General features: G+C 43.8%; 2 protein-coding genes across 8 annotated transcripts in view; one reads left to right on the plus strand and one right to left on the minus strand.

Annotated features, from left to right (window-relative positions):
- Positions 1 to 20033, plus strand: part of TUBGCP4 (tubulin gamma complex associated protein 4) — a 38866-nt gene extending 18833 nt beyond the window's left edge. For all 4 annotated transcript variants that reach the window (XM_046007689.1, XM_046007690.1, XM_046007691.1 and 1 more), the window contains 11 exons: positions 1404 to 1569; positions 1791 to 1915; positions 9695 to 9745; positions 10641 to 10746; positions 12247 to 12354; positions 12811 to 12949; positions 15325 to 15502; positions 15990 to 16124; positions 17585 to 17701; positions 18335 to 18474; positions 19393 to 20033. In XM_046007689.1, the coding sequence (XP_045863645.1) occupies positions 1404 to 1569; positions 1791 to 1915; positions 9695 to 9745; positions 10641 to 10746; positions 12247 to 12354; positions 12811 to 12949; positions 15325 to 15502; positions 15990 to 16124; positions 17585 to 17701; positions 18335 to 18474; positions 19393 to 19405 (1278 nt within the window). In that variant the 3' untranslated portion in view covers positions 19406 to 20033. The remainder of the gene's footprint in view (positions 1 to 1403; positions 1570 to 1790; positions 1916 to 9694; positions 9746 to 10640; positions 10747 to 12246; positions 12355 to 12810; positions 12950 to 15324; positions 15503 to 15989; positions 16125 to 17584; positions 17702 to 18334; positions 18475 to 19392) is intronic.
- An 894-nt stretch (positions 20034 to 20927) lies between these two features.
- TP53BP1 (tumor protein p53 binding protein 1) overlaps positions 20928 to 27526 on the minus strand; it is a 75119-nt gene continuing 68520 nt past the window's right edge. For all 4 annotated transcript variants that reach the window (XM_046007685.1, XM_046007684.1, XM_046007686.1 and 1 more), the window contains 5 exons: positions 27269 to 27484; positions 23027 to 23121; positions 22297 to 22496; positions 21654 to 21799; positions 20928 to 21272 (listed from right to left, as the gene is read on the minus strand). In XM_046007685.1, coding sequence (XP_045863641.1) covers positions 21085 to 21272; positions 21654 to 21799; positions 22297 to 22496; positions 23027 to 23121; positions 27269 to 27484 — 845 coding nt within the window. In that variant the 3' untranslated portion in view covers positions 20928 to 21084. The remainder of the gene's footprint in view (positions 21273 to 21653; positions 21800 to 22296; positions 22497 to 23026; positions 23122 to 27268; positions 27485 to 27526) is intronic.

Consider the following 27526-nt stretch of genomic DNA (forward strand, 5'->3'; position numbering starts at 1 on the left):
GTCCTGGGATCAAGCCCCACATTGGGTTCCCTCTCATCGGGAAGCCTACTTTCCCTCTCCACCCCACCCCCTGCCTTGTGTTCCCTCTCTCACTCTCTCTATCAAGCAGATAAAATATTTTAAAACAAAAACAAAAAAAACCTGTTACAATGATCAGTTCAGTGACGGGAAAAGATAGGATCGTTCAAGAAGAGTTAGGAGATCGATAGGGAAATGCCCTGAGCACCACCTGCATTAAAGCGCAGAACAGGAAGGGTGAACAGCAGAGCTCTACGGCAGGATTGTGGAGCCCAAAGTTCCTGGTTGGAGCTGGAGAATAAGGGTCAAATCCAAAACAAGTGGGGGGGGGGCATCTGGGGCTTCATGGACCAATTCAGTTGTTCTCAAACTTCCACGTGTGTCAGAATCAGCTGGAGAGCTTGTTAAAACACAGAGGGATGGCTGGGCCTCATCTCCCAGGTTGTCCTGGATCTGGGGAGGGGCTTGAGAATTTTCATTTCTAACAAGCTTCCAAGTGAGACTCATGCTGCTTGTCTGGGAGCCACACTTTGAGAACCACTTGGCTTAATGACTCTGGCTACGTACTAGTGAAGAGCTGGGCAAAGCCCGCATAAATGGCGAGATAATGAAGTCATAGACCTATAGACCTGGAAAAATAAAGACTAATGATTCCATGCTACAGGTAAAGAAACTGAGTTCCCAATCTGCTACACAAATTCTTACATAGTAAAGAGTGAGGACTAAAATCCTAATGTTGAAAAACAAAAACAAAAAACAAAACAAAAAAACCAAAAAGACTGTTATTTCCACCGTGCTAACCAACTGTCTGAAAATGGAAGTATGTTCATCTCTCTGACATTGGTAGTTCAGGCATTGTGCAACTTCAGATTTAAATCCCTGCTTCTGGGGGCACCTGGCTCAGTCACTAAGCATCTGCCTTCTGCTCAGGTCATGATCTCAGGGTCCTGGGATCGAGCCCCCACATGGGGCTCCCTTATCAGTGGGAACCCTGCTTCTCTCTCTCCCACTCCCCCTGTTTGTGTTCCCTCTCTCACTGTGTCTCTATCAAATAAATAAAATTGTTTAAAAAAAAAAAAGTAAGTCCCTGCTTTGGGGTGCCTGGGTGACTGTGTTGGTTTGCATCCAACTCCTGATTCGGCTCAGGTCTGAGATCAAGCCCCATGTGCAGCTCTGTGCTCAACACGGAGTCTGCTTGAGATTCTCTGTCACCTCTGCCCCTCCCCCACTTGAGCACACCCTCTCTCTATATAATAATTTTAAAAAAATTCAAGCCCATACCTCTAGAAAAAAATAGAAATCATGGGTTGGGAGAGTTAATGTTTTCTTGCCTTCCAGTTCTTACTTCATACAGCATGTCTGATGTGGATTATTTCCTTGCCTAGCGCCTGATAGAGGAAGAGAACATGCTGGCTCCGTCCCTAAAACAGTTTTCCTTACGAGTGGAGATTTTGCCATCCTACATTCCAGTGAGGGTTGCTGAAAAAATCCTGTTTGTTGGAGAATCTGTCCAGATGTTTGAGAATCAAAATGTAAACCTGACAAGGAAAGGTAAGAACTTCCTTGCCCAGTGGGCCCTGTCTTCAAAGGTCCTTTTTAATAGCACGTGGCCCCTCCAAAGGAGTGGCTGATAAGGTTTCTGCACTGAGATTGCAGCACAGCCAGGATGCACTTACGTGAGAAACCAGAAGGAGATGCACCAGGGGGACCAGAAGTCCTTGCCCGTCCTGCTATTCTCTGCCTTTCTTTGATAGTGCCTGCCTGCTTTGTAGGATCCATTTTGAAGAACCAGGAGGACACTTTCGCTGCGGAGCTCCATCGGCTCAAACAGCAGCCACTCTTCAGCCTCGTGGATTTCGAGCAGGTGGTGGACCGTGTTCGTAGTACCGTGGCCGAGGTTTGTATGTCCTAGTAGACTTTCTTAGCAGGAAGACAGACTAGGCCCCCAGAAATTGAGCACTTGACTTCTATTGCTTCTAGATGTGGTTAGAGCTTAGCTTGGAGGGAATTGTGAGAGTTGCAGGGCAAGTTTTTCATAATAAACGCAGAACTGCTTTAGTCTTCACACCTGACAGGATTCTAGTTAGCTATTTACTTGAATAAAGGAAGGTCTCACTTTCAAATTCAGACAGTCAGCATTTTGAATCTGTCAGTGTAGTTGGTGATAATGGCTAGGAATCAATGGATTCTGACTGAATTTAGTGCCTTGCTTATATTTTAGATGGCTTTATTACTTTTTCATTAATGGGTATAATAACTATTAGGAACATAGAATAAGTTTTATTTTTCCATTTTTACAAATGAATAAAATAGAAAGCTAACTTGGCTAGTGTTGCATAGTAACAAAGGTGAAGTCAGAAGCAGGTCTTGTAACTCCTGGTTCAGTGTTTTTCTTTCTTTCTTTCTTCCTTTTTTTTTTTTTTTTAAGATTAATTTGTTTAGGGGCCCCCTGGGTGGCTCAGTCAGTTAAGTGTCTGCCTTAAGCGTCTGACTTCTGCTCAGATCATGATCCAAGGGTCCTGGGATTGAGCCGGGAGTCAGGCTCCCTGCTCAGCAAGGAGTCGGCTTCTGCCTCTACCTACTGTTCCCCCTGCTCATGCACTTTCTCTCTCTGTCTCAAATAAATCTTTTTTTTTTTTTTAAAGATAAATTTATTAGGGAGAGAGCAAGCATAAGCCGGAAGACAGGCAGAGGGAGAGGGAAACAAGCAGACTCCCCTCTGAGCAGAGAGCCAGATGCAGGGCTCAGTCCTGGACACTTGAGATCATGACCTGAGTGAAATTCAGGAGTTGGAGGCTTAACCGACTGAGCCACCCAGGTGCCCCCTAGTTCAGTATTCTTTTTTTTTTTTTTTAAGATTTTATTTATTTATTTGACAGACAGAGATTACCAGTAGGCAGAGAGGCAGGCAGAGAGAGATGAGGAAGCAGGTTCCCTGCCAAGCAGAGAGCCCGATGCGGGACTCAATCCCAGAACCCTGGGATCATGATCTGAGCTGAAGGCAGAGGCTTTAATCCACTGAGCCACCCAGGTGCCCTAGTTCAGTATTCTTAAGTGAATTCTGCTTTATTCACTGACTTAGATTGCGACCAGTAATTTTTGTGCATCTGTTCTGTGGCCTAAAATAAAATTTGGCTCACAGGTGTATGATAATATGAAATGGGATTTTTAGTTTAGTCAGCTGTTTTGTTCACTATATTACTGGTTTTCTTTCTTTTTTTTCTTAAAAGATTGATTTATTTGAGAGAGAGAAAGAGAGAATGAGAGAGAGCATGAGAAGGGGGAGTGTCAGAGGGAGAAGCAGACTCCCTGCCCAGCAGGGAGCCCGATGCAGGACTCCATCGTGGGGCTCCAGGATCATGACCTGAGCCAAAGGGGGTTGCTTAACCGATTCAGCCACCGAGGCACCTTGTATTAGTGGTTTTCATCTTCGGCCCTGACCTCCAGAGCTGCTGACTGGTAGATCTACATTGGGAGGGAGGGAGTAGCTACGTGTATTTACACCGTCCAACTGGACAACCAGCCAACAAACCGCTGTAGGTGATGGTGGAGCATACCCAGCGCACTGCAGTATCCAGAACTGAGAAGCTTAGCAGCACATCCTCACGTTGGAAGCACAGTAATCTACCATTAATATGATTTCCTTTTCTAGTCCCGCTTCAAAAATTCTAGACATGGGAGGTAGCTGTGATATTGACAGAATATTAGATCATAAGGTGACCTTTAGGTATCACTTCATTTGATTCTTTATAGGCAAATAATTGTTTAAACTCTTTTTAGAATACATGCTTTTGTCCTTTCGTAAATTCAAGATCCTACCCCTCCATCTATAGCCAAGGCAGCTCTTGTCTAAGGGGCTGGTGTGTTGCGGTCCTTGCAACTTATTTTATTAAATCTATTTCTGTTCTTTCGTTATTCTTGTGATAACTTTGGAGTTAATTCATGGAGGAAAGTAAAAATCATATTAAATGAATAATATGAGATTTAAAAAAAATTTTTTTTCTTGTGAAATACTGAAATGTGGATATTGGTAGAAATTACATTTCCAGTTTAAAAATGATAGATGAAGAGTGGAAGTTCAGACTCTTTGAAGTTTTTTATAATTGTAGCTAATAGGCCTTTTTCAGAGCTATTCTCTTAAAGTAACACTTAGTAATGAAAATGGTTTCCTTTTCAGAAGGAAAAGGGGGAGTGTCTTACAAATATATATCATACTCATCCCCTTTTGGTTTTCTTAGATAGAGATCACAAATAGGCAGAAAGGTAGGCAGAGAGAGGAGGAAGCAGGCTCCCTGCGGAGCAGAGCCCGATGCGGGGCTCGATCCCAGGACACTGGGATCATGACCAGAGCTGAAGGCAGAGGCTTTAATCCATTGAGCCACCTAGGCACCCCTTGGTTTTCTTTTTTTTAAGTATACATACTCTGAGTTTATTTATATAAAGTTCAAAAACAGTTAATGTAAAGTTTAATATAAAAGTTCAAATGCAGGGCCACCGAGTGGCTCAGTCAGTTAAGTGTTTACCTCTTTGATTTCAGCTCAGGTCGTGATCTCAGGGTTGTGAGATCCAAGTCCTGACTTGGACTCTGAGCTGGGTATGGAGTCTGCTTAAGATTCTCCCTCTCCTTCAGCCCCTTCCCAACCCCACTGTCTATCTCTCTCTCAAAAAAAAAAAAAAAAAAAAAAAGTTCAAAGGCAGAACTAATCTGATGTTAGATGTCAGAATAGAATTTGACCTTGATCAGTGGAAAGGGCAGGAGGAGGGCTTTCAGGATGCTGGTTATACAAGTGTGTTCAATTTGTGAAAATTCTCCAAGCTGTAAACTTATTATTTGTGTACTTTCTGTATATATATATATATTTTTAAAGATTTATTTATTTGACAGATAGAGATTACAAGTAGGCAGAGAGGCAGGCAGAGAGAGAGAGAGAGGAGGAAGCAGGCTCCCCGCTAAGCAGAGAGCCTGATGCGGGGCTCGATCCCAGGACTCTGGGATCATGACCTGAGCTGAAGGCAGAGGCTTTAACCCCCTGAGCCACCCAGGCGCCCCTCTGTATATTTTTTAGTACTTAAATGAAAAGATTTTGAAACTTAATTCCTAGATATTTATGTTGGTTATTTTTATTTTTTTTAGTTGCTTACTGTTTTATGTAGAGAAGTGGCAGCATTTTTGTGGGTTAATCTTCTGTGTGACAACTTGAAGTCTTTTTTTTTAGTTCTAACAGTTTGTTGTTTCTATTGATTTTTCTAAGTAATGATCATATCATTTTCAAATAATGAGTTTTACAACTTTCAGACTTCTGCTTTTCTTTTTCTTACAGTCTTGGATCTCTAATACTATATTAAACAGCTGGAGTGATAAGTTGGTATAAACTGTGTTAACCAGTGGAGGCAATAGTGGGCATTTTTGCTTTGCTGGCCCTTAGAGATCATGCATCAACAGTTTTTCTATTACTTTAATGTTTGCTGGAGGCTTTCGGCACATAAGTTTATCAGGTTAAAAAAGTTAACCTTGTTTCTAGTTTGTTATGTATTTTTATCATAAATAGATGTTGAATTTTGTCACCTGCTTTTTCTTTATCAATGATGGTGCAATTTCTTGCTCTGGGTTCTTTTTCTCCTTTAATCTATTCATAGGGTAAATTCCTGGTTAGATTTTCAGATGTTGAATCTTCCTGAGATAAACCGTACTTGAAAACATGAGGTTTTATTTTTTTTAAACACTGTTGGATTTGGTTAGGCAATACAATACTTGGAACTTTTGCATCTACATTTACAGAAATTAGATGATTCCTGTTTTATTCCCATGTGGCTGCAGAATAGTGTATAAGCCTTATAAATGAGCTAGGTATCTCTCACTTTTCTTTTTTTCTAGAATAATTTGTATAAGACTGGAGTTGTTACTGGAAGTTTGATTGAACTTATCTGAAAAATTATCTAAGCTAGAAGGGGAAATCTTCGGAGTGCCTGGGAGGCCCAGTCAGTTAAGCGTCCAGCTCTTGATTTTGGTTTAGGTGGTGATCTCAGGGTCCAGGGATCGAGCCCCACATGGGACTCCGCACTCATGGAGGCGTTTACTTGAGGATTTCTCTCCCTTTCCCTCTGCCCCTCTGCCCGCTCATGCCCCCCGCAAAAAATAAATAAATCTTTAAAAAAAAGAAAAGAAAATCTTTACCAAGTCAACATATTTTAAACCTATATTAATCTGTTCAAGACTGTTATTTCTTATACCAATTTTGGTATTTTCTACTTTTCTAGGAAGGCCCATTTTGTCTAGATTTAATTTTTTAGAATATCCATCTGTAGCTATTTGTTTTATTTTGTATTTTATTTTAATCTTTTACTGTTCAGTCTTAACTAATCTTTTCAAAGAGCCAGCTTGTGTTTTTATTCTTTTTTCTTTATCTCATTGATATCTGCCTTTATTATTTTTCTTCCCCTTTTTTTTAAGATTTTATTTATTTGACACTGAGACAGACAGCGAGAGAAGGAACACAGCAGGGGGAGTGGGAGAGAAGCAGGCTTCCCACTGAGCGGGGAGCCCAATGAGGGACTCCATCCCAGGATGCTGGGATCAGGATCTGAGCCACCCAGGTGCCCTGTTTTTCTTCCTTCTTATTTCTTTGAGTTTTCTGTTACTCTTTGCCAGTTTCCTGGGTTGAAAACTTGACTTTTCTATTTGTAACCCTTGCTTCCTAGGAAATATATGTAAAACTTTATTGCCTTGACCTTGTCCCACAAGTTTTTGGCGTGGGGTATATGTATATTATCATCCTGTTCTAAATAATTTATTTTCTTTCTGATTTTCTTTTTAACCCCAGGAATTTATTAAGCTTTAATTTTTATGGCAGTATAGTTGGAGAACACAGTCTGTAGATCGGTCCTTTGGAGTTGATTGAGGCTTCCTTTATGGATTAATGCAGGGCCCATTTTGTTTTTAGTTCTACCTGTGCCCAGAGAATGTATATTCTGTGAGTCTAGAGTTCTGTGCCTGTTCTAATATCTCATTTCCAAGCTGTATGTTAGGTATGTGCATATTTGTAATGAATATATATTTATTGTTTTCCTTTTATGTATATATAATGTCTTCTTTATATACTTATTTCTGTATACTAATATATATATGTACATACATATATACACACTCACATACACACATATCTATTTTTTAAACTTAAATTCTATTTTATTTGTTAAGAATCATTACCCACCTCTTTTCCAGGTCATTATTTACCTCATATCTTCTTCCATCCTTTCTTTGCAACTCTTTTTACCTCCCTGGCCCCAACCAACCAGGGCTTTCTGTCACTAGAGATTAGTTTGCATTTTCTAGAATTCATATAAATGGAGCCAAACAATATGTGCTCTTTTGGCGGAGGAGGTGGGTCAGGATGTTTTTGCTTATGATTATTTTGAGATTAATCCCTGTTGCATGTATCAATCATTTATTCCTTTTTTAAAGCTTGTACAGAATGTTTCTATAACCATCATAAATATAATTATTTTAAACATTTCTCTAAATGCATTGCTGAATGGTAAACACATCCCTGTACTTAAACACTCATGTCATAGCAATTAGGTAGCACTTTTATAAATACCGTTATCACAGCTGTTTATAAACACGTCTCTGAATGCATCATGGGAGAACAAGCACATCCATTCCCTGAAATAACAGTCTTCTCAACGTATCCTGAGCATACAATTTTTTTAGACTTTATTTTATTGAGGATCTTTATTGATCTTTTCCTGAAGATCTTTATTACATGTGTTTTTATTTTTTATTTATCATCATTAATACATGTGCTTTTATTTTTTAATCAAACTGTATTTGATATATAACATTGTGTAAATTTAAGGCATACAGCATATTGATCTGACACATTTATATATTCTTTTTTTTTTAAGATTTTATTTATTTATTGACAGAGAGAGAGAGAGATCACAAGTAGGTAGAGAGACAGGCAGAGAGAGAGGAGGAAGCAGGCTCACCACTAAGCAGAGAGCCCGATGCGGGACTCAATCCCAGAACCCTGAGATCATGACCTGAGCTGAAGGCAGAGGCTTAACCCACTGAGCCACCCAGGCGCCCATATATTCTTTTTTTTTTTTTAAGATTTTATTTATTTGACAGACAGATCACAAATAGGCAGAGAGGCAGGCGGGGGGTGGGGGAGCAGGCTCCCTGCCGAGCAGAGAGCCTGATGCGGGACTCGATCCCAGGACCCTGGGATCAGGACTTGAGCTAAAGGCAGAGGCTTTAACCCACTCAGCCACCCAGGCGCCCCACATTTATATATTCTAAGAAGATTGTCATCATAGGGATAGTTAGCACCTCTGCTCTATTCCATAACTATCATCTCTTTTTTGTGGTGGGAATAATTAAGATCTAGTCTCCTAGCAAATCAGATAATAATACAGCATTGTTGTCCATGTTCACTATACCACAACTTATATCTCCAGAACTCAATTACCTACTAGTTGAAGGTTGGTAACCTTAAACAACCTCTCTCCTATCCCTCTACCCTGCAGCTCCTGGTAACCACCATTTTACTCTGCTTTTATGAGTTTGGCTTTTTTGGACTATACATATAAACGATATCATTCAGTGTTTCTTTCTCTGACGTATCTCAGTATAATACGCTCAAGGTCCATCCATGTTGTCGCAAGTGGCAGAATTTCCTTTTTCAGAACTGAAACATATATATTTCATTATATATCACATCTTCTTTATCTGTTCACCCATCATGGACACTTCGTTGTCTGTCTCCGTATCTTGGCAGTTGTGAATAACGCTGCAGTAAATGTGGGAGTGCACGTATCTCTTTGATAATCCTGTTTCATTTCCTTTGTGTACACACCGAGAAGTGGAATTCAGAATCATGTAGCAGTTCAATTTCTAATTTTTCAGGGACCTCCGTACTGTTTTCCATGGTGACTGAACCAACTTACATTCCCACCAACAGTACACGAGGGTTCCTTTTGCTCCACATCCTCGCCAACAACTTGTTACCTCTTCGTGATGATAACCATTCTAATAGGTGTGAAATGATAGCTCTTTGGTTTTGACTCACATTTCCCTGTTGGCTAATGATATTGAGCATCTTGTCATGTACCTGTTGGCCATTTGTATGTCTTCTTTGGGGAAAAAAAACTGTTTAGTTCTTCTGTCCATTTTTTAATTGGATTCTTCGTGTTTTCTGGTGGTTGTTGTTGAGTTGTAGGACTTCTTTATATCTTTCAGATATTCCTTATCAAATATGTGGTTTGCATATATTTTCTCCCATTCTGGAGGTTGTCTTTCATTTTGTTGATTATTTCTTTTGCTGTGCAGAAGCTTTTGTTAAGATTTTATTTGTTTGAGAGTGAGAGAGCAGGGGCGGGTGGGGTTTGGGAGGGGCAGAACAAGAGGGAGAATCAGGCTCCCTGCTGAGCTGAGAGCCTGACATGGGGCTTGATCCCAGGACCCTGGGATCATGACCTGAGCCAAAGGCAGAGGCTTTAACCCACTGAGCCACCCGGCGCCCCCTTCTTTTAATTCTTAAAATGATGCTGGTGGACAGTGACTATTCTCTAGTCAGACGCTTAATGACTAAGCCACCCAGGTGCCCCACAAAACCATTCTCTATAGAAGTTTTCATTGGAATGAAATTTTGTTCCTGTTTTGTTCTTTTCACAGCATCTCTGGAAGCTCATGGTAGAAGAGTCAGATTTACTGGGTCAGCTGAAGGTAATAGCTGTCTTTTAATTCTTTTTTAAAAAATTTATTTATTTGACAGACAGAGATCACAAGGCAGAGAGGCAGGCAGAGAGAGAGAGGAAGCAGGCTCCCCACTGAGCAAAGAGCCTGATGTGGGGCTTCATGTGGGGCTCGATGTGGGGCTCGATCCCAGGACCCTGGGATCTTGACCTGAGCCAAAGCAGAGGCTTTAACCCATTGAGCCACCCAGGCGCCCCTTGTCTTTTAATTCTTAAAATGAGGGGCGCCTGGGTGGCTCAGCTGGTTAGAGCCTCTGCCTTCAGCTCAGGTCATGATCCCAGCGTCCTGGGATCGAGCCCCGCATCGGGCTCTCTGCTTGGCTGGGAGCCTGCTTCCTCCTCTCTCTCTGCCTGCCTCTCTGCCTACTTGTGATCTCTGTCTGTCAAATAAATAAATCTTAAAAAAAAATTCCCTCCCCCACTGTTAAAAAAAGAAAAAATAAATCGGCTCTGGTGGGAGTATTTAATTCTTAAAATGATGCTGGTGGGCAGCGACTTAATTCTGTAGGCTCTCTCTGAGAGCATTGGTTGCCTGTACCCAGACTTCCAGAGTGGCCTCACATGTCCTCACCCAAGAGGGCAAATTCTCCCTAATATTACACATGTACTGTAGCACAAAGGTTTGGGTGTTTACTTTCTTCTGGCAGAACAGACTTGTGTTGCCATTGAATAAATGACACTAAAGACACACCAGTCGTCCTGCCTTGACAAGTTGGGAAGTGTGCCCCTGTGAAATGCCAAAAGCCTGTATCCTTTTGTAGGCTGGGCTCACACTGATGACATTAGCAACTTCATGTGTAATTACGACGGTGAGCAGCTCCTGCCTTTCTAGATCACTGAACTGTAAACTGACATTCTTTCTGCAGATCATTAAAGACTTTTATCTTCTGGGACGTGGAGAACTGTTTCAGGCCTTCATTGACACAGCTCAACACATGTTAAAAACACCACCCACTGCAGTAACTGAACATGGTAATTGTCCTCTGGGGCTGAGAATTACCGGTTGACTGATGTTGTAGGGTGTTTCTTGACTGCTGCTACACCGCTCAGTCTGTTCCACGTAAGAGCAGCCTGGTGAGTTAGAGAGCAGGGTTTCCAAAGATGGAAGGCCCTTTGGTGGGCTGCGCACTGAAGTCACTGGGAGTAGCCTCTTGATCCTTCCTGGAAGAGTGGGTATAAATCAGGTATTATGTTATCATAGTGTCGTCCTACATCCCTACAGGACAGACATAGCGCTACTTACTGCCCCTTGTTGTATTCAAGTTCTTTGGTTTGCAAAAATGATGGAAACCTAACCTGAACCAACCTATGTAGAAAGGGGGAATTAATCTGCTATTTTATCTGTAACTCCGGGGGGATAGTATAGCTGGGCTTTAGAACAACAGAAACTAGGGACTCGAATATTGCTACAATTTTCTTTCTTACCATATCTTGTGTGTGCCTCTTCCATGCTCTCTAATGGCCTTCCACTCCAATTTGGAAACATGGCCAGCAATAGTTTTGAGCAAGTACCTCACAATGTCTACTGGAGGAGCCAAATCCAGCGTCTCTGTTAGCAAATTAGAAGATTCCAGGAAGGGGTTTTGATTAGCCCTGTCCAGATCATAAGCATACCCCTGCACCAAAGATGTCAGACATTAAGATACAGTGAAGTGTTCACCCTTGACTAATGGGAACGACGACCATTCCCATTCAGACTATGTGAGGAGAGTTGGGAAAGGATCAGAATAAAAATAAATAAATAAAAATTTAAAAAGAAGAAAATGGCGGGGGGAGACTAGGGTTTCCTTTTTTCTGACTCTGTAAATAATGGATGACCACTGTATTCACACAAGACTTTTTTCATTGCAGATATCAGAAAACCCAATTCAAACTCATGCAAAGGGGAAGAAAAATGTATTGATTCTGATAGCCCAAAAGGCCAGAGGATGAAAGTTTTAGGCAAAGTCTGATTTGGGGGCTCACATGATGCCTTTGGGACTTGGTGCCATTCCATCTTTTACCTCTGCGTTTTTTTCTCAGACAGGCCTGCTCCATCTGGTAGCAAGATGGCCTGCAACCAAGCTCACATCCCACTAAATCCCAGTTTATCTAATAAAAAAAAAAAGAAAAGAAAAGCTCTACTCTGAGTAGAGCCTCTGGATTGGCCTGGCTGGAGTCATGTTCATATCCCTAAACAAAAGAGTGTAACAAGTTAGACTTTTACATTCCATTGAGCATGCCTACCCCTAGCATCAGGTATTGTCAACCCCACTGAACCACATGGCTAATACTGGGAGGGGTGATTCTCTAGGGAAAACTGGATGCTGTTATCAGCAAGAGAAGGGGGAACGCGTGCGAGGCAGGTAAAAGCAGCCCGTCTCCACGCGTCCCACCATTAGTGTCAGGTGGGCTGGAGAAGTGGAAAGCCAGCGGCATCTGGTCTGTTACGTAGCCTAGTGTTCTTGTCCGCCACTGTGTTCCCCGTTGCAGATGTGAACGTGGCCTTCCAGCAGTCCGCACACAAGGTTCTGCTGGATGATGACAACCTTCTCCCGCTGTTGCACTTGACAATCGAATATCACGGAAAGGAGCATAAAGGTTTGCCATTCTCTCTTGCATCTTTCTGCTCCTATGGGTTCAGCATCTGTTCTCCCATCCGTGCTTCCACCCACCTCCACAGAAACCATTTCATTTTGGACCTTAGAAGCACGTTGTCTGGGGCCCTACTTTGTATGGGAGGAAAGGGAAGTCCAGAGAGGCAAGGCAGGATGCCCAGACCATGGTTTTTTTGCCCTGCTGCTGGAATGGTCTCTGTTTATTTCCAGCCACCAGACTTTTAAGGCTGAAAAAAGAATCTGAGAGACCTCCTAAGAGAATCTCACTTGCCTTCTAATGCAAGTCCCTTAGACTTCCCTTGCCTTCTAATGCAAGTCCCCTTTTTGTCGCCTGTATGCTTCTGACACTATAGGCTCAAGTGATGAGCCCTCCCTCATGAACGTGACTCACCTTGTCGAAGCCTAGTTCTGGATGAGCAACATTGTCTTTTCTTAACAGATGCTGCTCAGGCAAGAGAAGGGCCTTCTCGGGAAACGTCTCCCCGGGAAGCCCCTGCATCTGGCTGGGCAGCCCTCGGTCTCTCCTACAAAGTGCAGTGGCCACTACACATTCTCTTCACCCCTGCTGTTCTGGAAAAGTGAGTATTTCTGAATTTCTCCTAGGTCAGTATGACCTGACTTGCAAGGGTAGAAATAAACAGGAATAGAATTGTTGGGCACAAGATAACCACGCGGCTCGTGGTCATACAGTCTGTAAGTCAGAGGCGGCAAATGCAGTTGCCTTCAGGGCCTGGACAGAAAAGCTTAAGTGAAGCCAAGGACACGAGGCCATGGGGGCTGCTGAGTGCTGGGTGCTGGGATGAATGAAAGTGTCAAACCCTCAAACCACCAGTGTGGTGGTGGTGTGTGTGTGTGTTGTTAAGAATTTATGTTTTTAAGCAATCTCTGTACCCAGTGTGGGGCTTGAAATTACAGTCCCAAGATCAGGAGTCACAGGCTCCACCGACGGAGCCCGCCAGGTGCCCGTTGTCATGTTTTAAGTCGCACAATCAGCAGTTTGCACACTGCCTGTCTGTGGCCTCTGGAAGATGCAGTCTTGAGCACCTCATGAAGAATCTGGCCCTTGCCAATTCCATCAGACTAGCAAGTTTCCTCCCTAAAACTTGTGTAATTTTTTGTTGATCTACTTGGGAAGACTTTCCAAGCCCAGATGTTTGCTGTGGACTTGAGCCTCTGCAGAGGAGCTCGCCTTCTTACCCCCAGGGAGAGGCAGTGGGAATGGCTAAGCTGGGATGGACTACGGGAGTGGGACCAGTGTGGTAAGAGGCTCTGGGATCAGCTTTGTTCTTTATCCTGAGAGCCTGCCAGGTGCTGTTGCTCAGTTCCATCAGGACTTCATGTCCCTGAGGCAGGAAAGCAGAGCTCTAGGGGAAGGGAGGCTGGAGAAGCAGGCTTGGCTAGTGGTCACCTGTGGAATCCATCCCCAAACTTTAACAAATCTCTCAAATCCTGTCCTGGCCCGGGCTGTGGCTGGAGGACAGCAGCTTTTGTGCTCAGGTTGGAGGAATGGAGATAAAGGGAAATGATGAACAAAAGGACCTCTCTTCCACCCTCTGCTCCTGTTCCCAGTCCTCTCTATCTTTCTGAGTAGAGAAGCTTAGGGTATGAGAGTCTCGGCATGATCTGGAGAAGACAAGGCTGGTCCTGGGAGTTTGCTGGGGCAGGTTCAGGGCCCACAGCCCAACGAAGGAAGCTGCTCCTTGTCCTGGAGCCTTCACAGCTCCCAGTGTCCCACAGGCAAACACGTACATCGTCACTTGATATGCTCTGAACACCCTTGAAAAAATCAATCTCTGATGTAGTTTTAAAAGCTTTTTATCATGCGAATTTCCAAATATAAACAAAAGCATGGACCATAACGGCCCCATGTATACATGATCCAGCCGCGGCAGCTGTCAGCATCACTTGTTCGTCTCTTGTTTTAGCGGGAGCCTCACACAGCAAAGCCCAGGCGTGTCGTTTCGCTCCGGCACTGTGCGGTGCAGAGCTGGCGTGTTGTCAGTGTAGCTACAGTGCAGTTATCACAGCCAGTAAAATTAACAATAAGTCCTTATCTGTTATCTGGTACAGATTGAAACTTTCCCAGTTATCCAAAAATGTCTTGTTATGTTTCGGTTTGTTCAAATCCGAATCCAAACAAAGTGTACTATTTTTACTAGGTTGTTCCATTAGAAATAGATGATTTTAAAAACCAAATCATATTGGTTTCTGCAAGTCTGCCTACGAACAAGTAAATATATCCAGTTTCACCAGGAATCAGCTGTTCTTCCCATGTGTGTTCTCAGCGTGGGGCTCAGCATGAGGCATCTAGGCCCTGAGCTTGCTGTGAGGCAGGAGCTAGGGAGCCCTTAATTGCATTCTCTCTTCTTTGGGACAGAAAATTAAATTAACTGAAATCCTTGCCTCCTAACACATTATTATTATTGGGCCACACAAGACCCTCCTGCCTTCCTTTCACATACGCTGTAAAAGCACTTCCCAGCACAGAAACTGGAAAACCAACAGTAACGGTCTTTCTTAGTCTCCCTCCCTTGGCTCCCCCAGCCCAAGGTCACCCCTCTCCCACAGTCCCGTTTTCTGTCCTTTTAATATTTAGTTCTATAACATCAATATATATTCCCTCAAGGTATGTTTTTTTTCCCTACCCGCTTGTTTTAAGCTTTATTGAATAAAAGTATAAAAGGCTCTATGTACTCTGAGATTTACTTTTTATTCAGAATCCTACTGCTAGGAGTCCTCTTGGGCTGTGCAGCTGAAGCACGTTCATTCTGACAGCTATGTAATAGTCCACCATCTCAGCGAGCCACAGTCCATTCAGGCACAGCTCTGACCATTCTCCTTGCCTCCCTGTCTTTCAGGGAACAGGTGGCAGGCCCAGAGTCCTAGGGTCTGTCATGCAGGTAAGGTGGGCAGTGAAGTTTTATTCCTGAAGAGCCTGACATTTCTGTCGCAGGTACAACGTCGTCTTCAAGTACTTACTGAGTGTGCGCCGGGTGCAGGCCGAGCTGCAGCACTGCTGGGCCCTCCAGATGCAGCGCAAGCACCTCAAGTCCAACCAGACAGATGCTGTCAAGTGGCGCCTGAGAAACCACATGGCCTTCTTGGTGGATAATCTTCAGTACTATCTCCAGGTCCGGGCCCAGGGCTGACTAGAGGAAGGGCGACCAAAGTCTGGGAGGTGGGCGGGGTTGACTCAAAAGGGACTGCAACCCTGCAGTGGTTGACATGTTGAGAAAAGACAGATTTTATCACTGGGCAGGGGTTTCTTGGTGGCATTTTAGAGGAAAGTGGGAATAAAGGGAAGGAGACTGAGTATAGGGTTCTTGTCCGCAGTGCAGTATTTAATTCTTGTTTAATTCTTGTTGATCTGACCCTCATGTTTAGAGTTGGTGGAGGGGATGTGGCATGAGGCGGGGGGACCTGCCAGAACTTTGGAGCTTCTTAGGCATTAGACAGGTAACTTTGTAGAAAGCTAAGCAACACAAGGGGGTCTTTGGTCAGCTTTAAAGTGGCTTGAATAAGAGGGAGACTTTCTCTTTCATACTGTGAGGCATCTTAATGTCCTCGAGTGCTTAGAATTTGCCGGGTCCTGAAAGTACCTGTGTCCCTGCCCATCAGGTGGACGTGCTGGAGTCTCAGTTCTCACAGCTTCTGCATCAGATCAACTCCACCCGTGACTTTGAAAGCATCCGATTGGCTCATGACCACTTCCTTAGCAATCTACTGGCTCAGTCCTTTATCTTGTTGAAACCTGTAAGTAGGCCTGTTGGTTTCCTCAGACTGCTTCTCGCCTGACTGTCCCCTTAGATCCTGAGTTGCCAGGATACGTAACTATCATTAAGCAATTGCTGAATCTCCACTTTCAGACCTTTTTAACAACTTAAAGCAAAACTAAAAGGGAATGTTAAAAGGGAACTTAAATGTCTTTGAATTTCTGAAATAGTGTATCCTGGGGATGTGGTGAGCAGCTACAGAAGATAGAGTATGTGCTGAAAGAATTTAATTTAAAAAACCTGACATCACAGAAAGACTAACGAAAGCACATAGTACTTACTTTCTTAGCAATCTTTTGGGCCAGGATTCACCAGTTCCAAGTTGTTTTCACAGCCAAGAGGAGTAGTGTCTCCCTGCCCGTGTGTGTGTGTATGTACATCTCCTTCAGGGTCATTATCCTCAACCTTGGCTACACATGGGAATCACCTGGAAGCTTTACAAAATCTGGGACCCTGAACACTTAAATTAGAATCTCTGGAGTGAAACCCAGGGCCCGGTGTTATTTTTTAAAGCTCAACATGCATGCCAATTCCAGAATAGAAAGCCGGAAGGCTGAAATGACCCCTCATAGTTTCTCTGCTTATATGGGTTACATAGATTACACTTCATCTCTGATGTCCGCCAGCTCTTCTCAGTTCTGCCACACCACAAACACTGCAGACTTGTCTTTTGTTCCTATTTGAAGCTTTTTTTTGCTGCACTAAGGGAGAGTAGGTTTCATAGATGCCACTCCCAAGGGCTCTTTCTGTGAACTGACAACACCAAAAGCCGTTGTGACAGGCAGACTGTCCTCAAATGGCAGGAGTGCATCCTTGGGAAAAGGAGACGATGAGAGCCGGTGGTCACCATTAAATATTTATTGAGTGCTTACTGTGTGCAAGGCACTGGGGATACAAAGAGGTATAAGTCATGGCTCTGCCCTTAAGGAGCTCACAATCTAGTTGGAGAAACAGAACATACATACATACATACATACATAGATCAGTAACAACACAGGGGGCCTGAACAGGGGCCAAGAGAACAGTACAGGTAATAGAAGCAGGGGTCACTAAAGGCTACAGGGGGAAAGGAGTGTTCCACTGAGAAGGTAGAACGTGAAGTGGCTTCAAGGAGAGGATCCTGGGTGTAAGGACGAACAGTGAAAGCAAAGCTCAGGGCAGAAGCACACTGGGTGGGCCCAAGAAATGAGGACTAGCGTGACGTGACTGCAGTGGAAGGTTTGTGCAGGGGTGACTAAGAGAATGATAGCATCTTTGCAGGAAGGGAAGAGTTTGGTTTCCACTTGTTGCATTTTGAGGGGCCAGCAGGACTGACACGTGACATTGTCTCTCCTGAGGTCAAAGAGTGGGAATTAGGTAGCTCTTAGACGGTTTTCCCATATCTTTAATATCATACATGTATCTTCCTTCGTGTCCTAACACCAACTGTTTCCTGGGTAGGTGTTTCACTGCCTGAACGAAATCCTAGATCTCTGTCATGGCTTTTGCTCGCTGGTCAGTCAGAACCTGGGCCCGCTGGATGAACGTGGGGCTGCCCAGCTGGGCATCCTGGTGAAGGTGAGTCTGCCTGGCTGTTGGCCGTATGCAGCCCTGTCCAGAGGGCGGAGGATATTTTGTCAGTGGGGGAATCACCACCTTTTCCTCTGAGTCAGTAAAGCATTTCCCCCAATACATACATACACACAGAAATAACAAGATACAAAGATTAAAATGTTGGTATCAGTTCATTCTGAAGCAGCTAATTATGTGCCATCATCTCAGCGTTCAAAAATAGTTCCGCTGTGACTAGTTTCTTCAGCCCACAAACATGCACTGGCTTTGTTCTCACATTCTCCTATCCAACCTCCTTACTTCCTTGAATGAACTCTGCTTCACTGGGATTTTAATTATCTAACAAAAGCCGCCGGCTCTCCCTAGCCCCAGTATACAACAGAATATATTAATTTGAAAGCGGATGCTAACTTCCTACTGAGCACGGGAGTGTACTTTCACAGAAAGTCATGCTATCTGTGGACTCCGTCCTAAGAAGACCTTTTAGGAGCTAAGAGAAGCGAGGCTGTGGGAAGGCCAGCTGGTGCTGTAGAATTTTGAGGAAGAGTTTTTCAAGGAGCTCCCCCGCTCCCACCTCACTCCACACGGACGGTTGGTGAGTCTGAGAGGAGTGACAGCCCGGGTCCTTCTCCCTTGCAGGGCTTCAGCCGCCAGTCTTCACTGCTATTCAAGATTCTCTCCAGTGTTCGGAACCATCAGATCAACTCAGATTTGGCTCAACTACTCTTACGACTAGATTATAACAAATATTACACCCAGGCCGGTGGCACTCTGGGCAGGTACGAACAAGCCTTGGGGAAGTTTGTGGACTCTGACTTTTGAACAATTTATAATTCCAGAGCTAAGAGATGTTAGCCACCATCTCGTCCAAATGGCCTCATTTTTTTTTTTTTTTTCAAATGGCCTCATTTTATAAACAAGGAAACTAAGGCTGAGATAAAGGGCTGTGTCTGATCATCTTTATTTATATTAATGAAGCTTAACTTCTAGTAAAAGCCACCATCATCGTGAAATACTAAAACTCCTGATGCTGAGATGGGTTTTTAGTTCTCAGCTGGGCAGGAAGAACGAACTGGGAAGTAGAGTGGCTGTGGCTGGTTCCCAGTTCTGACATTAACCAGCTCTGCAGCGCCAGGCACCCTGCCTCCCTGGCTTCTAGCCCCCAGCTTCCATGCATGGGAAAGGTGATCGCCCCTTCAAGTTCTTAGCTTTTTAATCCAACATTCAGTGGAACCACCACCAAGACTGAGTGGTGGTTGGCTTTTCTCAGAGGTCTCTCCTATTTTTAAAAAGCACTTTATTGTTCTTTTTCTCTCTCAATGTCCTCAAGCAGACTTTTCCTAAGTGATTTTAAGCAGAAGAGTCCAAGAAACACTGTTTTAGATGACATTAGGTAGATTACAGGCTGCCCTGATTACTCTTTCTTTTTTTTTTTTTTTTTTTTAAAGATTTTATTTATTTATTTGACAGAGAGAGAGATCACAAGTAGGCAGAGAGGCAGACAGAGAGAGAGAGGGAAGCAGGTTCCCTGCTGAGCAGAGAGCCTGATGCGGGACTCGATCCCAGCACCCTGGGATCATGACCTGAGCCGAAGGCAGCGGCTTAACCCACTGAGCCACCCAGGCGCCCTGATTACTCTTTCTTTGAAGAAAATCTTGGGAAAGCATATTTGATGAGGTTCTTTTTTTCTTTTATAGTTTCGGGATGTGAAAATAATTGGTTCACAAACCAGCAGTCTCTCACTGCGTTCCCACATCCGTGACAGAAGATTCAAAACATCCCACTCTCCAGCCACTCTACAAATGCCTGCCATCTACTGAGGGCCCTACCTTTCCTCCTAGAAGCTACTACTATTGAACATTCATGGGTACAAATCCTTCCCGTGTCGAACAGTCTACCCCATCTTAAGGGAGTTCTTAACTCACCCACCATGGAGGACATGTGGTGCCAGCTCTCCCTCTGCTGACCTTGCAAGATCCATTGCATGGAGAACGTCTGTCCGACATGTCCATTTGTTGAGCACCTACTATGCGCCTAGGTACTGTTCAAGCTGCGAGAGACAGCAGTAAGTAATAACTTCCAATTATTTCAGACTGGAAAAAGGGCAATTCTAGCTACTGATGACATGTTTCATTATTCCTATTTTAACAAAGAAAAGGAGTCCTTAAGAAAAAGCCTGAGGTCAAATTTTTAGGTTCCAACTATTGAAAACTGCGAGTCTTATTATCCCCTCTTGGAAAAACCACAAGAGTTAAGGTTCCCCTAATCTGGCCCAACCATTACTGTAATTATTAATGTTCATATTGGTGTGAACAAAAATAAATGTTTTTTGAACAACTCCCTCTATAATGACAAAGAATGCAGCATTCCGGCCTCAGTCTGTAGCCTGTGATTCTGGTCCTTTTCTACCACATACTATATCCTATTTCCTACACTTGTGTGCTGAAGGTAACCCTTTCCACTGCTATCTGTGGAGAAGTTAGCAAACTCTGGCCCACTACCTGTTTTTATAAATGAAATTTTACTGGAACCCAGCCACACTCATTTACCTATTGTCTGTGATTGCTTTCATGCTGTCATGGCAAAGGTTTTGTGACACGTCAAATGGCCTAGAAGGCCTAAAATATTTACTAACTGGCAGGGAAAACTTTTTAACTCCTGCTTCAGAGAATGACAGGACATCAACAGGGATGCTGCTAGGGGTAGGGAAGGAATAGCTTCTAGGAACCATGACAGCAATAACAGTTACAAAATCGGACCTCTGGCCAGAGCTGCTAACATTTCCAAGTGTTGTCCCTGTGTTTCTCGTGTTTATCCTTGCAGAAAGTCACCACATCAGGCTTATAGTCACTGCCCTTTCACAGCAATTGGTGCATTTTCCTTTTTAGTTCTCAGAGTACAGTACCCACAGGTCAGCTGTCAGCTCAGCTCTAAGATGATTTTTTTTAATTAACAGAAGGTGCCCAACTCTATTTAACTTTAACTTTGCTCCATCTATTGATTTGAGCATACTGTAAAATCAGGTTTTTGGAAGTCAAATTTTAGCCCAGGATAACCTTTTGACAAAGATGCCACAGAAAATTTTTAAAATTTCACTTATTTACCTTGGCTAGCTGTCCTCCTCCTATGAACAAGTCTATTGAAAATCGCAGAAGGTACTAGGTTTGTCTTGCTTTTTGTTCTGCAATTAAGTTCAAAGAAATGGATGAAGAAATCCCAGTTACTACAACCAAAGAGATTCAACATTTATTTTATCATAAAAGTCCAGCAAATAAAACTATATACAAGATCCATGCAAAGAATCCAGTTACACACAAGACACATTTAAAACCTGGTTAAAACACAATCTCCACAACATCAGGGAATAAAATCAATGAGACGAAGTATCCTTAGTGAGAGACGTAATCGTGTTTGTATTTTGGATGCTGCTTGAATCCAATTCTCTCCCCAACAATGAGGCACTGGATCACCCACTCCTGCGACACCACAGGCAGCTGCAAGGCTTCCGCACACTTCAGCACCGAGGCCGGGCATGAGGGATCTGTCACCACCACGTCAAATACCCCTAACGCAATATCTGCAGGAAGCAGGGGAAGGTGAGGGAAGAGAGGAGACTGGATTTAGCCTTCCGCGGAAAAAGACGTGCTTCCTAGCCAGTGCGTAGCACTGCGCCCAAATTCAAGCTTTTCGTGTCAGTGTTACTGATCACAGCCAAAAGTGAAAAGTCACCATCATTAGATGCTAACCTTATAGGCATGTTTATCAGTAAACCACTGGACAGCAGCAGAATCGTCAACAACCCAGGGCCTAACTCCGAGTGGCTCACCTCTTGAGGGTGGTACCTTTCTTCTCTCAGAAACATGGATAAGGTCAGCCAGTCAGACCACAAGGCCGAGCACCCGCGGGTCTAAGGCCCTCCTTAGAGCAGTACCACCACACACACTCTGCAGGGACGCACCTTTGTTATGGGCACTTGAATGGTGCTGCTTCACGGAGGCTGCCCCCCCAGTCATGAGGATCTCAGACCAGAGCTCCAGGAAGTTCTGCTGTTGGTCTGACACCAAGAGTACCTTCAGATTGTGGAAAGGGTTTTCACGGGGTTGCCTATGAAGGAGTCAGAGACACAGCATCTTGGAACTGGAAAAGACCTTAGCATGACAGATTACTTCCAACAAAGAGCCCTTCTGCCAAGGATCTTGGGCCCATGTGAATGTTTCCCAAAGTCCTGCATTAGGATACCTCTCCCCTTCTCTCCTGTGAATCATGTATTTTCTGGAATCCTGGCATTCTAATTCAGCCCTAGTGTTGTCCAGATCCATCCTGGGGCTGAGAATTAAATGCCTTGCTTAAAACTTAGTCCCCTAACCTTAGAGGTCAAGAATACTGAACCTACATGGATCTCACACATTTTCAAAAGGTCCTTAACCAGGATACATCAGGAACATAAATTAGATGAACTGATGAAAAGAACTCACTGAAATCCTCTAATTTATCCTATGACGATTATAGTTTCTACAAATACACTCTCACCTAGATTCTCCCCCCTCCAAAAGCTTGCTGTCTTCCTGACTACCATCCTAGATGGGCTCTCAAATACTCACCAATCCAGAATTCTTTGCTCCTCAAGGCTGTACCCAGCAGGCAGCAAATAATTACGGTAATTCTGGAGCTGGTTGGCATGGCAACTATCATGGACCCAGACATGAGACACACAAGGAATCCCACTGGCAAGGCACAGGAAATACTTCCGGGTTCGACAGTGCTGATCCGCAATTAGGAGACACTGGTAGGCTGTGTTACACTGGAAGAAAAGGAACAGAACCAATAGGTCTGGTGACTTCTACAGAAAGCCCCTGAATAGCCCTGAGTTGCAGAGAACAGATCTTCCAAATACTACCCAAAATGGGATTGAGCCTATCCTTCTGCCCAACACTTCCTTTCTCAATGAAAGGCCCAAGGCACTGCCCTAGATACTCTCCCTGCCTCACCTGCAGGTTTTTCTGGGAGCCTAAACCCTCAAGGGACAACCCAAGCCCAGGTATTCAATCTTCCAGGCTGAGAATCAGCAACACTATAATGGGGATTTCTATTAAACACAAGTTTTAATCTGCTTTTGTCCCAAAAACAGAACCACAGCCTTTAACAAATAAGGGTTCCAACTTCTCTTCCTTACATAAAAGTAAAAATTCTATTTCATGCAAAACGTTGTAGCAGTTTCCCAGTTCCTGAACTGTGGAAAGGGTTTTCGTGGGGTTGCCTATGAAACCCATCCCCTCCCTCTCAGGTTCTTCTCATCATTGACCCACCCGGGAAGCTACACAAACTCCTTACCTGGGCTTCATTGAAGTCTTCAAGGATATAGCCAGCTCCTGCTCGAAGCTGGGATTCTGTATACTGCTTGTTGAAAGGAGGAATTTCTAAAAATTCTATTTAAAACAAAACAAAACCACCAAGATCATAATTACTAGTTGGTTTCTTATTCGCTACTTTAAGACTGCTTCTTACTGCCTCCTTTCACACTCCCCCCATATCTCTATAGCACCGTATCCCAAAGACGGATCAAGGGCTTTCCCATGGGTCAGAAAGAGCTCTGTCATGAGGACTACAAAATGCTGCCAAAAGAAGGGACAAGAGCAGAAGGGGTAGGGAAGATGAGAAATGGGGTAGGTCCTGGACCTAAAAACATCAAAGGTTTGTGTACTGAGTCATGGGACTGTTAAGAAGGATGCACACACAACCAGTTCCCATGGTGGGTATTCCAATGTGAGTAACCCTTACCATCAGGAAGCTGTCCTTTATGCCTACCCTCAATCTCTCCTGCAAAACTAAGCCCATTTCCTCTAATTCTGCCTGCTTGTGGAGACAAAGAATAGCTGATTCACACTTTTCCTAACAAAGCCTTCAAACTCCCCCTTCATCAGCAGTTTTACCCCCTACACACAACTGTGATGAACCAGAAGGCTCAAAGAAAGTAGGGTTTCTAAAATGTAACTGATTAAGTGGAGGTTAGCCAGAAAAATCCTATTTCAACCTTTTTATTGAAAACTATCTACCTTTGATGATCTTGAAGTACCTCAGGACACTGAACATCAATGACTGCCTTACAGTCTTGAGGCTGAAGTGGAAGTTATGAGAGATGAGGCTGAAGCTGTAATGACCCTAGGCAATTAGAAATTGCTTCTTTTGACCAAATATCTGCTCCTCTCATATATAAATAACACATTAAAAAAAGAAAAGAAAAAAGCAAGACATTAGAGATTTTAGTTAATTAAGATTTCTGAGAAATTAAGTTCTAATGAACTTATCACAAATAAAAAACCCAACCAAATTCATTAAGAGTTCAGAGTCAGGACCACTTCCCATCCCCCTCATGCCCAGTGGTAAACGCCAGCAGAGCAGACCCCTTGAGGCCAGCCCTGTGCTGCCCTCCCTGCCTGCTGGAGCCACCCAGAGTGCTGGTGCCCCACACTCAAGACTCTACACCTCCGGGAAGGTCTGACTGGCCAGCCCATTCACCTTCATTGCTCTTTTCTTGACTAAGCATTCTCCATGTTCCTCTTAAAATGAGAGCTCAAACTGGAAACTCTAAATGGCTGTAAACAACTCAGAATATAGTAGGACTATTTCTCGGGCTTGTCACTGCATCCTGTTGATCTATCTCAATACACCTCGTCACAATTTTTAGTACCAACACTCTACTGCTGAGTCTCTGCCAAGGCCTCGCGTGGTCCTTTCTTTTTCCCAAGACTTCTATATTACATCTGCTTAATCCAGGTCTGTTTCTAATCCTGACCTCTTTGGTTTTAATCGCCAATTATGTTTCCTTGCATCTGTATAATCAAACATTATCCCACCTAGGTAGCAGCAGTCTACTCCTCTACTTTTTCTCATTTTGGATTTTTCTTTATTTGCGACTTATGAGTGGCCCTGCCCCACCAGAGGCTAAAATGAACAGGTTTTTAATTCCATCATCTAAAGGATGAAGATACTAAATGAACCCAACTCTAGAGTCAAATCCCCATGGCTGATGGGTTACTGATGGTATGCCTCCCAACAATACCAAGTGCCATATTCTTAATTCATGAATAAATAGGTCTCATTAAATGAATTCAAATATTTTATGAGCTCCTTATCTAAAGTAGCATCTAAGAGATTCCCATTTATCTACAAGTCATACCACATGGTTTCTTTAAAACTTAATATTCTGTTAGAAGACTGTTTTAGTACAAATGTCTTTAGGCTTCTTGAGATTGAGGGATCTTCAATATACTAAAAAATCAAGGACTTTGGTACTTTGGGGCAATAATCCAATAATAAAGGAGCAACATAAAACAAATGTGTTCACTATAACCACATTTTCCACAGGAAACCTGGAAATCAGGGCACGTGAGTGGCTCAGTCAGTTAAGCATCTGCCTTGGGCTCAGGTCATGATCCCAGGGTTCTGGGATCAAGCCCTGCCTCAGGCTCCATGCTTAGCCCTGCCTCTCCCTCTGCCTGCTGCTCCTCCTGCTTGTGCACTCTGTCAAATAAAAAAGTAAAATCTTTAAAAAAAAAAAAAAAAAAGAAGAAACCTGGAAATCTCTTAAATGAGATTTTTTTTTTTTCAAAGATTTTATTTATTTATTTGACAGAGAGAGAGATCACAAGTAGGCAGAGAGGCAGGCAGAGAGAGAGAGGAGGAAGCAGGCTTCCTGCGGAGCAGAGAGCCCGATGCGGGGCTCAATCCCAGGACCCTGAGATCATGACCTGAGCCGAAGGCAGCGGCTTAATCCACTGAGCCACCCAGGCGCCCCGAAACCTGGAAATCTCTTTAAAAAAAGTCCAATTCCCTCCTCATTTAGACAAGGCCTACCTCCCCTCACGTTTGGTTAGAAGGTTGGGATTAAAAACATTTCATGTGGGGCGCCTGGGTGGCTCAGTGGGTTCAAGCCTCTGCCTTCGGCTCGGGTCATGATCCCAGGGTCCTGGGATCGAGCCCCACGTCGGGCTCTCTGCTCCGTGGGGAGCCTGCTTCCTCCTCTCTCTCTGCCTGCCTCTCTGCCTAGTTGTAATTTCTCTCTGTCAAATAAATAAAATATTAAAAAAAAAAAAAAAAAAAAAAACATTTCATGTATCAGCAATGGAGGGAATTCTTCTGAGCCGAGTTTATTAATCTTACACATGGTCACAGACGTTTAAGGAAATGGACAGTCTGCATCTCATACCAAAGCTGGCTTTCTTGACCATGCTGTACCAACCCACAAATAAAGTATCTACAGAACTGCGAAGTCCTGGGTCTAGGGAACGGCTAGGAGTTTGCTGGAGAATAAATAAGGGAAGGTCCAGAATCTAGCAATACTGCAAAAGCAAAAGAAAACAAGACCACACACACTGTTTTGATCCCCCAACACATCTCACACAATCCCCAAGGGACTCATTAATCAATGTAAAACTACACTCTTGGCTAGGAAAACAGACACCTTATCTCCTTGCCTATAGGTAGGACCTATACCTATCTCAATTCTGACAATTCTATACCTATCTCAATTTTGACAAAAAAGGCTGGGTGCACAACCCTGAAACCCCGCACATGCCACTCCCGCACGCTAGAGATGTTCTGCTGATGACTCTATTTATGCACCTTCCAAACAGCATAAACCCTAACTGCACCTCCCTGACCACCTGTAAAGATCTGTGTCCCTGTAAAGATCTCCACATGGCTGCAGTGGGTGAGATATAGTTTTGGTTAGTTAGCAGAGAGTCATCCACGCGCCTGACATGCCAACCATCACAGATCTGCGGTGCTGCTCTTTTACGATAACCATGTTCCCTAAAGTGATCCCCTCTTGCAAGATTCAACTCTAACCTGCAGAACATCATCCCATCTGGATGCTGCTGAGTCACTTACAGTGTATACATTTTTATCTGTCCATTTTCTCTCCTAGATCACATTTTTCAGACAGTTGAAACAATTTTTTAACTCTCCCCACTGCAGCCTTCACTCAAACCCTATGTAACAGACAACGCAGAAATGCAATATACAGATGAGGTTTAAGGTTGAAGAGAGGTACAAGAGCTGCAAAGGCTTAGAAGCTGCTTGTCTGTAAACACCCAGGGGCTCTGGGCACCCTACATTCTCAGTCTTACACTCAGACCTCAAGAGACTGAACTTCGGCCCTCACGTGGGTCTTCTCTAGCAGTTGCCCCTAGCACACAGATGGGAAAGCGGCAAGGCATTCAGAAACTTGACAGATCCGGATGACTATAGTAGGATAAAATGAATAGGGGTTCTAGTCCCAACTCTACCATTACTGCAGACAAAAAGGAATTATTTAACCTCTCCAAGCTGGTTTCCTCATCTGTAAAGCAGACGGTAAGATCTATCTCCCATCTGGCTCACAGGGTGGTTTTGAGGAGCCACCAAGAGGAATTCTGTGGAAACAGTCTATAAATCAAAAGGCAGGGCTCATTAATTTTCCCTGACCAAGATCCAAGATGCCACCTGGACTGCCACCTTTGTAGGCTCATAAAGTGAACAGAAAGGAAGAAAGTGCCCAAGTGTCAGAGCCCCCAGGGCTTCCTAAGGACTTACCCTCCTCTTCCTCACTGCTTCCTGTAGGACCATCTGGCAGTTTGGAGCGGCTAGCCAACTTGTCACTGGTTGTGGCCATGGTGAGAAGAAAAGCATAGCCCAAAAACAAGGTCTTGTTGAGGGGCAAGGGCCCTCTCTGCTCTTCCAGGGCAGAGGGTTCACCCATGTTGTCTCCACTCTCACAGGGGCTCACAAACTCTCCTGCCCCCACCGCACCTGGAAAGGACAGAGCGCAGTTACTAGAAGGCTACAGACCAC

The sequence above is a fragment of the Meles meles genome, chromosome 6 (genome assembly GCF_922984935.1).
Source record: "Meles meles chromosome 6, mMelMel3.1 paternal haplotype, whole genome shotgun sequence".
NCBI lineage: Eukaryota > Metazoa > Chordata > Mammalia > Carnivora > Mustelidae > Meles > Meles meles.